The following is a 16,224-nucleotide window of genomic DNA, read 5'->3' on the forward strand; positions in this document are numbered from 1 at the left end:
CCATCCTTGAAAGCACCTAGCAACAAGTAAGATACTGATGTCTCTTTACATATGGAACCAGGGCTTCAAAGAAACCATCCCATGTGCAATAACAACTAAGAAGCGCTCAAAAAGTCTTAACTACTAAGTTGTGTAATGCCATGGAAGTACATGTGAAAATGCAAACATAGAACAAACAAGGTAAAACTACAGCACTCAAACATTGCTGCCAAAAGGGATTCTGTAGGCCAGCTCAAGCAGTAGGTTCTTCAAGCTTTAATTGCTAGATTGGCGCAACTCCGGTCTCACAAAGTCTGCATCAGCGGGCACTGAAATATCAACTGTAGGTCTCAGTTGGGCACATACTTCAATGGCTCCATGAATGGGATCTGACAGGAAGTTACTGAGGAGGTCCTGGTTGATGGGAGCACCATTGTCCACGGCTACCAAGGCTTGCTGAGCAAGGATGTAGTCAAATCGTGGTGCCCATTTCCTTGATCCCAACCGTGCTGTTGTTGAACAATTATCAACCATGAAAGAAACTCCAGGAGCATGCATGAAAGGATTCAAAGAATCCACTGACTCAATAACGCTTTCATTAATGATCTCTGAATATGAATGCCCTTTCTTCCTCAAGACTTCAATCTGAATTTGATAAAATCAGGGTTAAAAAAAGAGTTCAACCAGATATGTATGTAACTTTCTGACGGCAATTTATCTCCTTCCCTAAAATCTTTACACTCTCACTCATTCTAAAGGGTTAGTTAGGCTCATACCTGCGCCATCATCAAGGCAACGAAAACACCTTCATAACACTCATTCTCACTACCACTGGCTACATCTTCATAACATTCATACAAGATGTCCATGCAGGGATAATACGAAGCACTATATGCAGTCTCAAATTCCTTTTTGCCATCTTCAGACAAAGAGTTGTATACAGCCAACATGCCCTGTTGAAACAAACAATACAAACAATAACTTAATTGTTGTCCAATTCATATGCAAGCACACATGCACACATACAGATAAAGTACAAAGAATGGAATTCAAACTGAGCAGAACCTTAGTTGAGATCGTCTTTGAAACAATCCCTGTTACGCATTCAACAGTGTTTTTATAAGCCAAATCTTCACTCATTTATGTCTTTGCCTTGGACATAAAGTCTCCATACGGATGGACCCATCCCTTTCGGACAAACAGCAATTATACTGATGTTCTTGGGAAAGTCAAGCCCCAGTGACTGCAAATGCCCTAGAAGAAAACCATGGGAAAGACCAAGTATACCATTTGGCTTCATGTGTGAAAATACTTTCGTATAATTATCTGCCTGCAACATGAGCCAAATTTTAAACTCTTTTATTACAAAGATACATTGAAGGTTACCCAGCAAATAGAAGACTCTCTCGCTCTCTCTCAACAAGTTGGCTTGTAAAGTATTTACATAGTACACAACTTAAAGGAAACTAAGCCATTATACCATCATTCAAAACCTTTATGCAGATGCAGTCTATGCAATGTTATATCACAAAATACCTTAAAAACAAAACGATATAATTGTGAAACCACATTATGAATTGTAAGAGGAATAGCCTTCTTTCCTAAGTGACTTATTAGAAAGTACAACCAGACAGGATTCAGAGATGGGGAGATGGAGTTGAAAGTGGTAAATGGATTAGCAGACCCAAAAGATTTTTATTTTTTAAGCAGAACAGAACAGGCAAAAAGAAAGAAAGAAAAGTAGGACCATGCATACACTATTACAAGTTAGAGTCAATATCATCATGAACGTACGCAATTCTCAGATTACAATCAACAGACCTGCACAGAATCAGAAATTAGTAGCAACACGAGATTACTGTCTGAGACTGTTTCCCATATATCACCTAAAGTTCCATTCTCCTCGGTGAAACCAGCTGCACGAGATAATAAATGTATATATTTCTTATATGAAAATTGGTAAGCATGAGATACATAAATATTTTTGCACTTGTTCTTTGAAATAATGTATTCTATTTCAATCTTCTGTTTTGTTAAAAGAATCCAAATCAAACGGAACCGTAACTTTTTAGTTTTTACCATGAAATTATGAGAAGAACTTACCTACAACGCAGGCGATGCCACCTATTATCCCTATTCTCCCGTCTCTCTTTTTCTCTTTTTCTTTCTCTCTTTTTTATGATACCACCTATCTCCTAACACGGGAATGGGAATGGAATAGGTAAGTTATTTTCTGAAATTATAGGATTAAACAATCAATCACGGGAAGAAATGCCCTCTAGTGACAGCATGGAGCTAAGGGCTGGTCCCAACTCTGTCCTATATTAACGAGCCTAAGTTGTCAATCAAAAAATGAGATATCTTCGATGCAAAAAAATATTGTAAAAGAAGTGTTGTAATACGCCTTAAAACTCTTGTTTGGTATTTTTTGTGGCCACGATCTTATATGTTATTTGCAAGCCAATTATGCCTAATTTGCCACCATACAACTTCCTAACTTACCATGTACAACGATACAAATTAAAGTGGGCCGATTGGGCTTATTTTTCAAGGCCCAGTTCACTACCATGCCTTGTATGAAGCCTTATGGCTCTTCCATCTCCTACGCGGGCGGATCAGTCCCCATGAAGTGACCGTCGGGCGTTGGTTAGAGCTTGCACGCCAAGTGTTCGATGTTTTGCACCAAAGAGACTCACCTGTTATTGCAGAATGCATAGGAAAACCACGTTGGTGCGCTTTCACCAACTTCTCAAAACCTCTCGTCTGTGCGAAACACACGCACATGTACTTTCGTCTCCGACCCCATGTCAGAGAATAGCTTCTATGTGGGTCCCAGTAAGGCACAAATCCGGCGGAGGAAGAAGACCCAAGAAGAAAGTCTACCACAGAGTCCATGAACTTGACAAAGCCATGGACTTGCAGAAAAAGCCAGCCTTAATTTTACAGCTGAAATCCATTATCCAGTCACAGAAACATCGATATCTCCTTCTCAGGGACCTTGAGAAAGAAGTTGGGTTCGTTCAGAAGTGGAACTTCATGGCTGTTATAGAAAAATACCCTTCAATATTCCATGTGGGTGGTGGTGACAGAACGCCCCCTTTTGTTAAACTCACTGAAAAAGCTGAAAAGGTTGCTAGTGAAGAAGCCGAAGCTAAGCAGTTGATGGAACCCATTTTGGTTGACAACTTAAGGAAGTTGTTAATGTTGTCAGTTGATTGCCGGGTTCCACTAGAAAAGATTGAATTCATTGAGCACGAATTGGGTTTGCCTGGTGATTTCAAGAAGTCATTGATTCCCAAGTACCCTGAATTTTTTTCGGTTCAGGATGTCAATGGAAAAGCTTATCTTCATTTGGAGAATTGGGATGCTTTACTAGCAGTCACAGCTCGTGAGAAACAGTTAGCTGGTAATGGGATTTTGGCCTCTGCTGGATTGGGAAAGAAGGTTAGAATATCAAAAGATGGTAACTTTCTAGGTCCACATGCATTTAGAATGAGTTTTCCTGTTGGTTTTAGGCCAAACATGAGTTATCTTGAGCAACTTGAAAGGTGGCAGAAGATGGAATTCCCTTCTCCGTATTTGAATGCAAGGAGATTTGACATTGCTGATACTAAAGCAAGGAAGCGAGTGGTGGCAGTGCTTCATGAGCTCCTCAATTTGACTATGGAGAAGAGGATGACATCTGCTCAATTGGATGCATTTCATTCAGAGTATTTCTTACCTTCTAAATTGCTGCTTTGTCTGATAAAGCATCATGGTATCTTTTACATAACTAATAAAGGTGCAAGGAGCACTGTTTTTCTTAAAGACGGCTATGATGGATCAAATTTGATAAACAAATGTCCCTTGTTGTTATTCAATGACAAATTTGTAGCACTTAGCGGTAGGAGAGTGATCAATTCATGTAATGCGATGCATTCTTCATAGATTGTTTCTTGGAAATGTAGATTTGGTTGTTTTTATTGATATTTGTCATTGCAACTTTCATGCACTGCATCTTCACCATTTAAAAGAACAACGAACTGAAATTTAAACGCTGAAGGATATAGTTTACAACTTATTTCTATCATGTCTGAACTCATTAGATGCCTACTTAAAGATGCTAAACAAGAAGCAGAAAATTTCATAATTAGGGCCAGAAAGTTATTGAAGCCAACCTTAAAACCTTGAAGGTGCAAACTGAAGATAACTTCATGTGCCGTGACTGATAAATTTGGTTAAACACAACAATTTGGACTGTCTCCTAGTCAAGCTCCAAAATTGATTGATCTAGAATCATCTTTCGAGTCTTGATCCTCACAATGTCCGCGCCAATCTTTAGTTGTTGGCTTTCACTGGAGAACAAATTAGAGTGCCCTTAAACCCTTTCTAGTCCAATATATTTGTACTGATATAACAAGTACACACTAGAAACTTTGCGTCAGCTCTCAACTGAGAGTTATTGGATGTGAGTCTTTGCAACCCCTGCTACTAAGGCCCCTAAAACTTCAAATCTTTGTATCAATTCACTTCCCAATACAAATTTTAACAAAGCTCAAAGATAGAACTGTAGAACTTAGAAAAAGAAGTAGCATCTTCCCGTCTTATGTCTGAAATTTGAGCCTGTTGATTATTCTCAATAAGCTAATATCAGTTACTCTTAAAATTGGATTTCAGTAATATTCTTTTGCCATTTGCTATATCCAGGTCCATCAACTTGCAGAGATTTAGGTTTCTGTCAGGAACACCCGAATCTTTTTTAAAAAAGATATCTAATGAATCAGATGACAACGTTTTTTAATCAACTGTTCTGTGATCCTGAGATTTTCTAAGTGCACTATGTTCTTCTGACAAACTTTGAGAGTATTTCCATTTTTTTAGCTCTTTCAGAATACTGAACGGTTGCCTGTATACCCAAATAGTATGCTTTCTGACCTTTGATGTAGAGTTTGGGAACTTTGTGACTGATGTATCTGTTCTAACTCTGTTAACATGTGAATCAATTTGTATCCTGTTTGGAATCATTTTAAGAGGTATGTACAATTTATTTTCTCTGTCATTCTTGTTGTTTACTCTATTAATGTTGTTTATGTGGTTTAGATGTTTAAGGTAAGTTAATTTTTATACATCGTAAACTTATTCATATACCTGTTCACTCAAATGCTTGATCATAAAACATGTTAAGCCTGATATACCTTTTAAATTAATTAAGAAATGACATTATGCATTTAATTTGTTAAATGTGGTATCTTTTGTTTTCTAGTTCATTCTTTAGGTGGACCCTTTTGTGATGTGAGTACAGAATGACATCATATCAGTAAGGCTTATTCGTGCCAATGCCCCTTGAAAGTAGCTTCGATTTTTAATTTGCCCCCTGAAACTTCATTCCTCCCATTTTGCCCCCCGAACTTTACAAAATACTATATTCCGTCATGTCCGTCTTTGAATCCGTCAAAGCAGCTGACGTGGCGCTTACGTGGAGGGGCAATTAAGTCTTTTACCTGATGCAAAGTTGATAAGCCTAAAAATTAATATAAAAAACTAATTAAACTTAAAAAAATGATATAAAACATAAAAATTAAATAATTAAATATAAAAAAACCAAAAAGAGGGTGAAAGCCCAGCAACCTCGCAGCCCCCAGTCCTGCCTCCCCCGCGATGGCTACCCAACTTACCGACCTCCTTCCCCCTTTCCGGCGCTGACCGGTAACCCCCTCTCTCTCTCTCTCTCTCTCTCTCTCTCTCTCTCTCTCTCTCTCTCTCTCCTCCTCCTCCTTGGTTGCGATGACGATCATGATACGTTGTCTCCTTCCCTTGCTGCCACTGCCATGTTCGAGATCTCCCTCCTGAACCATCGCTAGTTGTTCCCTTTGTTCGGCGGCAGCGTTACCTCGAGTCAAAGACGGCGGCGTAATGGTCCACTGCCTCTGCGAAACTCTGGAAAAACACCAGGTGGTTGTGGTCGGCTTCTCATTTCGCCATCGTCAAGATCGTCCAGCAAAAATTGCAAACAAAAAAGAAACAAAAATAAAAGAATACCCATGCATCTCGCCCAGCAACCCAAAATAAAAGGGAAAAACCCCATGATCTTGCATTTGAAGAAGACGAAGAACAAAGGGGTCCCACTTAATGCTGATGTGGAGCTGATTTGGCATCTTGTCAGTCTGATTCAGCTTTGCATCAGGTAAAAGACCTAATTGTCCCTCCACGTCAGCTGCTTTGACGGATCCATAGACGGACATGACGGAATATAGTATTTTGTAAAGTTCGGAGGGCAAAGTGGGAGGAATGAAGTTTCAGGGGGCAAATTGAAAATCGAAGTTACTTTCAGGGGGCATTGGCGCGAATAAGCCTATCAGTAATTCCTTTTCTGGAAAGTGGATCACATATAATGCCATACTCGACTACAGTTCCAAAGAATTGGCTTTCTCACGGGGATCCATTTTGGGGGGCCATGTTTTGAGGATAAAGAGAACTCTCAAAAACTTCTGAAATTTTCCCCTGAAAATTGATTAACTTGTTCAAATGGTGACTTGGGAAGATTAAGATTTGAAAGGATGAGAAAGTTTGTTAGGAGTCACATGGAAAAAGTAAGCATGCACTTCTTGTTGTGCACTTTTGAGGGCATCATCAAAACTCAAAACAAGCTCTATTTAAATGATGGTGAGTATTTTTGAATGACTTTTCATAATTACATGATTAATTCATAGCCCTATGATTTTTGGTTGATCATAGCACACTTATGATTTGCTTTCCTTCTTCAGTCCAATATCACTTTATATAATGCTAAAGGCACCAGTAAGAAAAGAAACCCCCCCTATTTCCTTCTTCATTCTCATTTGTTGTCTACAATGTTGAACGTGAGCTGAGTAATAACCCACCAAACTGTCTTTTCCAGGAAACAAAGCTATGCAGTTTTCGCATTTTCTTTCCAGCTACTTATTTTACTTGAGTGACTCTTTTACAGCTTTTGCTGGAACGGTTAAAGTCTATTCTTTTTGGATTCATTGTTACCATACACAATTCCTTTCTTCCTAAGCCATTGCAACTATATCTAATCACCCAAGTGTTTGGTAGTCCTGTAATTTTTGTGAATCCCATATTCAAATTATGTACATCATGACAGGCTATTTAATATACTAACATGTAGAGTAGTGTTCTAATGAGGACCTAAGTTGAAGACTTGTATATAAACTATCAGATTAGATGTGAACGGTTGTGCTGCATTTCATCTATTTTTATCCACTCATATATCTCATTGGTTCATATTTGATCTAATAGATCAATAGAAGTCTTCAAGTTAAGTCCTCATTGGAATGCTATTGTATACATGTGCATGTATAGTTTAGAATTCAGACTTTTTAATGGGTTCAACTGTCACTACATAAAATCAGATAAGACAAAAAAGTGTGCCGACACATTGAGAAGTATTCTTTAAATTTTACTCCTTGTTTTAATCATTTTTATTTGTTCATCCTCAATTGAAAACGAAAAATCAAGCAAAAAAGTTCCTTTGTACCTTAATAATATGAGGCCTGCTAGGATATCTCTGTCGACTAGTGTGAGAATGCATTATTATGCAGGGATCATCCATGTTTCGTTTGGTATAAGATGACATGGTGGTACATGTCTTTACTGTGAAGTCACTATCCATTCATTTTGAACTTAAGAAGTCAGATTTGATTGATTATAGGGTCTTTGATTAGCATTAGGGTTCATTGTGGAGCCCAGTAACAGGCTTAACATCCTAACTCAGTCTTGATCTGTTTGTTTCTTGTGGCCCATTCTGTGTTGTAAAATAAGGTAGCTTCCAAACCATAAAAAAAGGTTGGCAGCTGACCATTAATTGGCATTATGGTACTAGTACAGCTTGTTACTTGAGTTGTCAATCTGAAAATGAGATGTTCCTTAAAGTCTTGTTCTTATCATATGTTATTTTGCTAATTATCTTCAATACATGTGGGAAGGTTAGAGTGGCGTATAGGGCTAGGTTGGAACATCTCATATTGTATTCCAAAGAACAATTATTGGTACATCTCAATCCCCCCAACTCAAATTGAAAACAAAAAACAATTATGTTAATCATTATAGTCTTTGCTCATTGATGTAAACATTAGAAATAAACCATATTTTTTGACCCAAAAAAAACTGATTGGGAGCTCTGAATGTCTTGTTTGAAGTGAGTTATTATAACGTTTAAATTAGTGATGTTAAAATATTTTGACAAAGTTTCAGTTTTCTCATACTCTTTGTGAATTGTATTAAGTTTATTGGCCTTGAATCTCACACATGTAAGAAATTTATTGCGGGATTCTTATCATAATTGCCTTGATTATTTCATCTCTTCCTTGCACATTATTGTTGGTTGATGAACAATTTAGAATTCCAAATCTTAGAAAAATAGATGACATAAAGAAAGCATCTGCATTTCATTGTAATGGATTTCATGGTCAGTGATGTTATGGTGGACACAATCTTTCCATCAATTGTGAATTAGTTTATATATTAGACATACTAATAGAGGTTTCTCTTTGGAGAGTGATATCATATACACTGTCCAAAAGTGCTACATTGAAAATGGTTTACATGAAATGCTGATTTAGTGCACTTTGGATACCAACCAAAGATTGGGATTTAGGTGGAAAAGGAAGCATGCAATTTGTTTAGTTTCATAATCACATCCAATTGGAGTTTGATTTGAAATTTCTTGAGAAAATTTTGTGCTCCATGATCAATGGGCCCAATTTTCCCATTTGTCATGCACCTCATGAATTGTCGACAACTCGATGCTGTGCACTGCCATATTGGTTACAATACCAAATATCTCTTCCATTTCTTGGTTCAAAGTGATAGCTGATTCTCTGTAATGTCACCTTCAACTCCAAGTTCATGTCTACTTCACTGTTAAATGTGCAACTTTCATAAAGTGGGGAAGAAAAAGTGGGAAAAGAAGATAAAAAACATGGTACATTCATATATATATATATATATATCTGTGTCTTGGTTCGTGATAGAGATCATTTCAGTAGAATCACTTTATATATTTTAAGCCAACACTTAGTCCAAACCAACCTATCCTCTGCATGCTGTCCATTCACATAGAAAATTCATCCTCCTCTACTGGTCTTGCCGTCTTGGTGTGTGCCCACTCACATCAACTATACAACATGAATGATTTTATTGGTTAGCTTTTGCAGTGGTGCCTATTGTAGACAACAAGGGATTATTACATGCTACTTTAGACAAAGTACCCACTAATGAGAGAGAGAGAGAGAGAGAGAGAGAGAGAGAGAGAGAGAGAGAGAGAGCAAAAAAAGACACAATGATTTTACCCAAGATGGGGAGGGTTGGGTTTGCAACCACAATCTCCAAGGACCTATCAATGGGGTGAGTAGGACTTGTCTCAGCAGTTAGCACATGGATATTGTGTTAGTGGAAGAGGCTGATGTTTACACTTGAAGACACCAATCTGTCAAGTTCAGAAAAAAGAATAGTTGTGCAACTGTTCCTCCTTTGCTCCTTTGCTCCTTTGCTCTTTTCTTCTTTTCTTCTTCTTTAACTTCTGTTTTCCATGTTTCATCCATAGTGGGGTTTTCTGGATTCAAATATGCAATAAATAATGTCTCTATCTTTAGACTTACTCCATCATCTATCACACCAAATCCAACCCAACCTTGAAAGTAGACTCATGGCAGGTCATTGAAATTCCTACATAAAGGAAAAAATAAATTGATTGCTAAGATATGATTTTCTACGTGACTGGTTTATGCCTTCTTTCTTTTGGGAGGTTGTGGAATCTTATCTTTTACCACCCCCCCCCACAAACAATACCCAATGCCTTTTCAAAAGATAACATATAACCCATTACCCTTTACATAGTAAAATGAGAATGTGAAAAAGAGAAGGGCATTAGCTATTAGGTATTGTTTTTACCAAGGTCCTCTGCAATTTTACAATGTTACCTACAGAGTAATTAATGTCCACAGAAAGTGATTTTGAACAACTTGAAATCTGAATCTCTGTAATTAGGTAGGCTAGCTGTAACTAGGGTGGGTTTTAGACTTGTGTTTCATGCTTTTAATTAAGAAATGCTAAATTGGGGCCATGCATCTTAAATCCTAATCTGACAAGACCCTAGGTCTTATCAATTTTTTTTCTCCAAATGAGTTGTGAATTGTGATATGTGAGAGTGGGCCATGTGGGGTCCTTTGTCTAAAGATAAACACACATACATGTTAGGAGAGAACAAAGGAAAAGAGCAAAGCAACATAATTCTAAGATGATGGACTAGTACATGAGTGCCCCTTTTCACAAGGGAAGAAAGTTGGGGTTCCCATCATGGCCCCTCCCATGCCCCCTCTTAATTGGATCCATATTCTATGCCTTGTTGTAATGTCCATTGCTTGGCAGCCCCACCTCAACTCAACTGAAGCTTGGAATATGGTTTTTATCACCGAAGTGGACAACTTATGTGACACACATCTCCATCCCTTTACACCAAGTCTCACACCTTAGAAGGTAAAAGATAAAATAGAAAAGAAAGCACAAAGCATGGGGCTAGCTAGCTAGATAGGCTAGATACTTAGAGGGAGGTTTTTCATTTTCTCTTTCTCTTTCACTTTCTCTCTCTTTTGGGTCCTCAAAAAACAATTCCATTGGGTCAAGTGTCAAATGTCCTCATCGTCGGCATTTTTGTTGGCTTTGTGGGTAGTGTGTACGTGACCCATGAGCTTGAGTTGAGCATGCCCTTAATTATTCAATTCCTACACACATGTATTTGGTATGCATTTATATCAATGAATAGAGAAGAGGAACAAGGTAGGGATGGGATCATGACCCACATGAAGTGGATGTGTGATTCTATGGGTTACTCTTACTTTATTCACTCATCTTTTTCATTGAAGGGAGAGATGACCCCCCCTAAGGGGTTTTGTTTGTTGCCTCTCCTTGGCATTTATAACATGTGTGCTCTAGTTGGTGATTTGGGTAAAAGCATTTATCAAAACTATTTGTACCCTTTCTAGACCGACGGACGACATTTTTAATCAAGAGTTCTTCGATACAAAATAAGAAATATGAGATTAATATACACTGTGAAAAAGTATTTGAACGTTTATAATAATTATTCGAGTATTGTACTACAAGTATTTGAACACTTTTTCACATTCTACATCTGCATTTTATATTAAGTAGGTTCTTTTTAGCTTCACCATATTTCAAATGGGTTGTTAGAATTCCAATGTGCAATGCAGGCATTCCACCAAACCAAGCACTTGATGACCATGAGATGTGCCATTTTCACAAAATTAAATTACTACTTAACTTCCCTTTGACAATCCCAATTATCTCCAAAGATACCATTCTATAAACTTACTTTTCTTTATGTAAAATAAAAAAAGAATAAAATCCTATAAAAATATTCATCATGTAATGTTACATGGTCGTTAGTCACTTTCGAATAAATCTAATGATGCTACAATACAACAACGTGGTCCCATGACCATGAGTATGCACTAAGCGCCATCATGCTTAATCCGTGTAATCCATATATAACCAATCTTTATCAATACCTAATTTTATTAAACCCGTGATTTAATTGTAATTATCATTCCTCAGTGTGATCATGCTACATTATATGCTTTTATTGGAAAAAAAAAATTATTTTTTAGTTATCTAACCAATGAATTTGAGCAAAACGCACAATCATGCATTCATGCTTAGCTAGTTCAAATCTTACAATAACAACAAGGATTATCAAAACATTTTTAATTGAGTATGAAACTAATAAGAAAGTCAACTCTCTTTTTTTCTTCTTTTTTAACCTTGGGTTTTTGGAATTAATTAGACAAAAAAATAGGATAATTATCAGGGAAACAAAATCCAAAAATAAAGTAATTTCCCACAGTTTTTTGCTGCCAGATGAAGCAATATGACTGCAATTGCGTAAGCTTCAGTTAACCACAAATTAAGCTAAGAGTTAACCTGCACTTTCAATACACTTTTTTTTTTTTTATATAGCACTTTTCAATACACTTCTCAACCCCCCCTTACCAAGATTTTTGTTCAACCTCTTTAATTAATTTCCATTCTCAAATTTCACCCACTTTGAGTTTACCGAAAGTTCAAGAAATTAAAATTAGCTGAAACTAATTAATTAATTTCTTGTCAGCCATCTTCCATGATTCAAGCAAAGGCAACCTTCTCCCTTTTTAAAAAAAGTTTTTGTTTTGTGACTTTTCTTATTTGTCTTCCCAAAGGCAATGAAAGGATATGGGCATAATCTGACACAGCCTTGAGAGTGACCTAAATGTTTTTCTTGATGAAAACCCAACCGGCATTGCCATTGAAATTTCACCAAATGAGACTAAACCCTAGCAATATGCAATGTATAGGACTCTTTTGGACAATTACAAATGCATACGCCAATTATTGCCAAAATAGAATTATATAACTCCCAATTGGACAAAAAGAGTCGTCATATTCAAACAATTAATTGGTCAATTTCTTGGCCTAAGAATAAATGATGGTCCACTAAATGAAGGGTTCTTGGCCTTGTATTATTATTGTTTGCATGTGGATAGCATGAGACGCATATAATATAAACACAATATAATCCTATACAAGTAAAACCAATATTTATATCTGTGATATACAAGTGCAAGCTATATTTTGTTTGAATAGAAAACAAACTTAACCTAACTACAAAAATGTGGAAGGGACAAGAAAACCCATATCATGGCCAAAATGAGATGGGACTCATTTAATTTTGGGTTAATAGGGTCAACAAAATTTGGTGCATAAGTCACGTTTAGCTGCCCAAAATTTAGATGCCATTCGGAATCCAACTTGAGCATAGATACAAACTAGAGCAAGAAAGGATAAAATTCTTTGCAATGTTTAATTAGGTTTGTATACTTGTTATTCGGTTCTACTTTAAAGGAATTTCATAATATTTAGTGATATTGAAAATAGTTGTTAATTAAAGATATTCTCATTTCATAAGGTAATAGTTTTGTTAATTAGTCTAGCATATTATGTTGTTACACAGTTAATTAATTTCAATCATATATGCAAATAAGAATTTACATAATTAAGGATTAAATTAATAATATAATGATTAATATATCAATTGTTAATATATATATATTACGTAATATCACAATCAGTCTTTAGGATAGGCAAATGAGGCAATTGTATCAAGCCCTCAAATGTTAAAACTCTTAAATTTTGTAAACCTTTTATATATTGTGATGATTTTTGTAAGTACTTAATTACCCAAAAAAACTTACTATGAACATATAAAGAGTCAAAGGCCTTATTCTTATGACACATTGGACCCTACAATCTCAAAGTCAGCTTAACATAATATTTTCTTGCCACAATAAATTTGAACTAATATTCAAGTCATAATAATCAAATTAATGATTCAACTTTACAATCTGACTACATAATTATGTTATAAACCGACTAGTAAAAGAATAGGATGCCGCTATTCGGACCTAATTTTTTTAACAGTAGCCCCAACACACTTTTTCAAACACTATCTATATTGAATCATCTACACCATTTGCGATACTAAAAAAAACCCAAGCCTACACCCTAACACCAAAATTTTGAATCAAAGACCCTTTTACATAACCCACTTCTCCTTCTTTTATCTTTTTTCTTAAGCAATTTAGTGGCTTTCTTCTTCCAAGTCGATCCCATAGCTATTCTCACCTACCAATGCGATTAACATTTTCATATCTGATGTCGAAAACCGCATTCCTTCACAACTCTTCCTCAAAATCCCAATCACCTGCTTTGCATCGACGGACTGACCAAATTGGCATCGGCCCACTACAAGACCTGACCCTAAAATACCTTAACTTCCATTGCCAACTCATTATGCTTGGCAGTGATCTACGAGACCCATGAAAGAGAGAGATGAGTGTCCAAGAGTGGTTTAAAATTATGGAAATGTGAAATTAAATGTTTGTCCTCAACAGTCAATTTTTATTAAGATAAAATTGAAAATTAACATGTCATTAAATTGTTGAGGCTACTCATAAAAAAATTGGAACCGAATAGCGGTACCCAAAAACATATTATTTTTTACAGATAAATTTTGATATTATATTTACTAAATGCATGTGTTGAAATGCAGGCCAAAAAAGGATGGGTCAAAACTTAGACATCAAGAATTATGTCCACTAGTGCCACAATGGTGGTTTATTATGCCACCACAAGTCACAAAGAGATAAATATTTTTTGAATACACACCAAAAAGAGCATCATTTCTTATTTTAGGTACAACGTTCCCTAACTTGTGATTATATTCCTAGGCAGAAACAGTGAAACACCTTTTAAAATTGGCTCAAGTCCAATTGCCCCAATAAAATAAACAACTAAAAAAGAGGTCTTTCATTATTAAAGTAGTGCATCATTATCACAAAACTAGTCAATACAAAAAATTGCCCAACTTATGATGGCAATTATTTATGCTGATAGAGAAACCCAACTAAATCATCAACAATTAATTAATCAGTTTTTAATTTAAATGTATAATTAATGAGTTAATTAATTAAGCAAGAATAAGATAGACAATAAGTGACAAGGATAATGATAAATTATTATTAAATTACAGAAAGGAGAAAGGAGAAGTGGGTGGGAATCAGATTCGCGTGTTACAGAGGGCATGCTGGGTCATAAAGGGACAGATGGTCCTGATCTGGTGGGGGCCCAATCGTGGGCCCAAAGATCCAATCCCCACAAGCAAAATCCTCCCATTATTTTTGTGATGTCTTTTGTTACCCTCCTCATTAAATGCTAATTTTGGCGTTTGGCACCTGTTTTATGGGCCCCACGAGGCTTTTTATATTGTTTCTCAAATGGGACATATTGTTCGGTTGTTCCTAATTGGCCCATTAGTAGGACAAATTTGAAGTTTGATTTGGTTGCTTGAATTGGATTGAAAAATAGGACCTCTGAGGCTCTGAACAATTTGGGCACCTTTATATAAATATATAATAGACTAATTTAGTAAATAGGTTCTGAATAAGTGACTATTATTATTATAATCTTTTTCTTGGAGGTATAATAATTAGTTAATTTATTTTATTTATAATATGCCCAAACTCAATTACCCAAGTGAAGGTGATTACTATTTTGCATTTAATGAGGTGACAGCCTGCGTGATTCTCACATGTTGTATCATAGAAAGAATCACGGTTCAGGTGCAGTTGAACAAACCATAAAAAAAAGTGAAGGTGACTAACATTTATTGGAGATGATGCATTGATGCCCAAGTGACAATATGTACGAGTCTTTTGTCAATTTTGAAACTTTGATTTTTTTCTTTCCTAAATTGACGGCAGATATTTCATGGCTCTAATTGAATGTACGGTTTCTTTAGCTCATCAAAACAGCCAAAAATATGGGGAACAAAAAAAAGTTGTTCTTGGTAATAAGATTCTATCCAACAACTTTCAAACATCAAACCCTAGTCCCAAGCAATAAACACCGGACTATAAACCCCAAATTAATGCTAATAAATAAAATTTATGACTCGAATTTTAGATTTGAAACTCCAATTCCAAATCACAAATATCAAGAGAGTTGAACGTTCGATGCTAAATTCATGGTCATTTATGAGGGTAGGCAAAATAGATAACCGTTTCGGACTTCTAAATATATAAAACTCCTAAATTTTGTAAACCCTTATATACTATAGATTTAAATAATATGAGTATTTACGAATAAAATAAATTATGTGAATGTACATGAAAGAATTGGTTTGCCTTGAGCCCCAAATTCTCAGGGACGACCCTGACTAGATTCAAATTAAGAACTCTAAAGTCGATTCTCAAAATCTAAAACTTTGAGCCTTAAGCCTCTAAGTCTGAGCTCTAGATCCAGGCCACGAACCTGTACATTAGCATTGGAATCAAATCTTAAGCTTCTAATGCTCAAACATGAAACCCTGGGCAATTGCCTTATGCCCTACATCATGTCCCCATATATTGAAAGTGAACGAGTAGATGGCTTCAAGAGTTTTGAGATGGACTAGGACTTACACTTTCCGGGGAAAAGTACTTAATTATCTTACAATAGTTACGATAAAAGTTTGACTCTCATGATCTTCATCTTTTTTCTCAGGCCTCATTTGATCCAAAAATGTTGAAATTACAATGTAACCTTAAACTCGTTGTCAATTGTATGAGGAATATAATCTTTGATGATTGAACATAAAAGTAAATTAACTTTACCCATTTTGGTTATGCCCCC

General features: G+C 36.1%; 2 protein-coding genes across 7 annotated transcripts; one reads left to right on the forward strand and one right to left on the reverse strand.

Moving 5' to 3' along the window:
- Positions 1–32: 32 nt before the first annotated feature.
- LOC147297712 (ketol-acid reductoisomerase, chloroplastic-like) lies at positions 33–4,259 on the reverse strand. Of its 6 annotated transcripts, XM_086248400.1 has the most exons (5): positions 2,083–2,303; positions 1,801–1,895; positions 1,045–1,309; positions 756–932; positions 41–624 (listed from the first exon to the last, which is right to left on the reverse strand). In XM_086248400.1, the coding sequence occupies exons 3-5, from the start codon at positions 1,117–1,119 to the stop codon at positions 256–258; spliced, it is 621 nt and encodes a 206-aa protein (XP_086104526.1). In that variant the 5' UTR covers positions 1,120–1,309; positions 1,801–1,895; positions 2,083–2,303; the 3' UTR covers positions 41–255. The 6 variants fall into 6 exon arrangements, with proteins under 6 accessions (XP_086104555.1, XP_086104526.1, XP_086104539.1 ...); XM_086248429.1 differs by lacking the exon at positions 2,083–2,303 and having other exon boundaries at positions 33–624; positions 756–847; positions 893–932; positions 1,045–2,074; XM_086248413.1 differs by lacking the exons at positions 1,801–1,895; positions 2,083–2,303 and adding an exon at positions 4,137–4,259.
- On the forward strand, positions 2,510–3,941 carry LOC147297713 (Ubiquitin carboxyl-terminal hydrolase family protein). Its single transcript, XM_086248391.1, has one exon. The coding sequence runs from the start codon at positions 2,689–2,691 to the stop codon at positions 3,904–3,906; it is 1,218 nt and encodes a 405-aa protein (XP_086104517.1). The 5' UTR covers positions 2,510–2,688; the 3' UTR covers positions 3,907–3,941.
- Positions 4,260–16,224: the final 11,965 nt, after the last annotated feature.

Source organism: Dryas octopetala, chromosome 1, assembly GCF_963921425.1.
Source record: "Dryas octopetala chromosome 1, drDryOcto1.1, whole genome shotgun sequence".
In the NCBI taxonomy this organism is placed as follows: Eukaryota; Viridiplantae; Streptophyta; class Magnoliopsida; order Rosales; family Rosaceae; genus Dryas; species Dryas octopetala.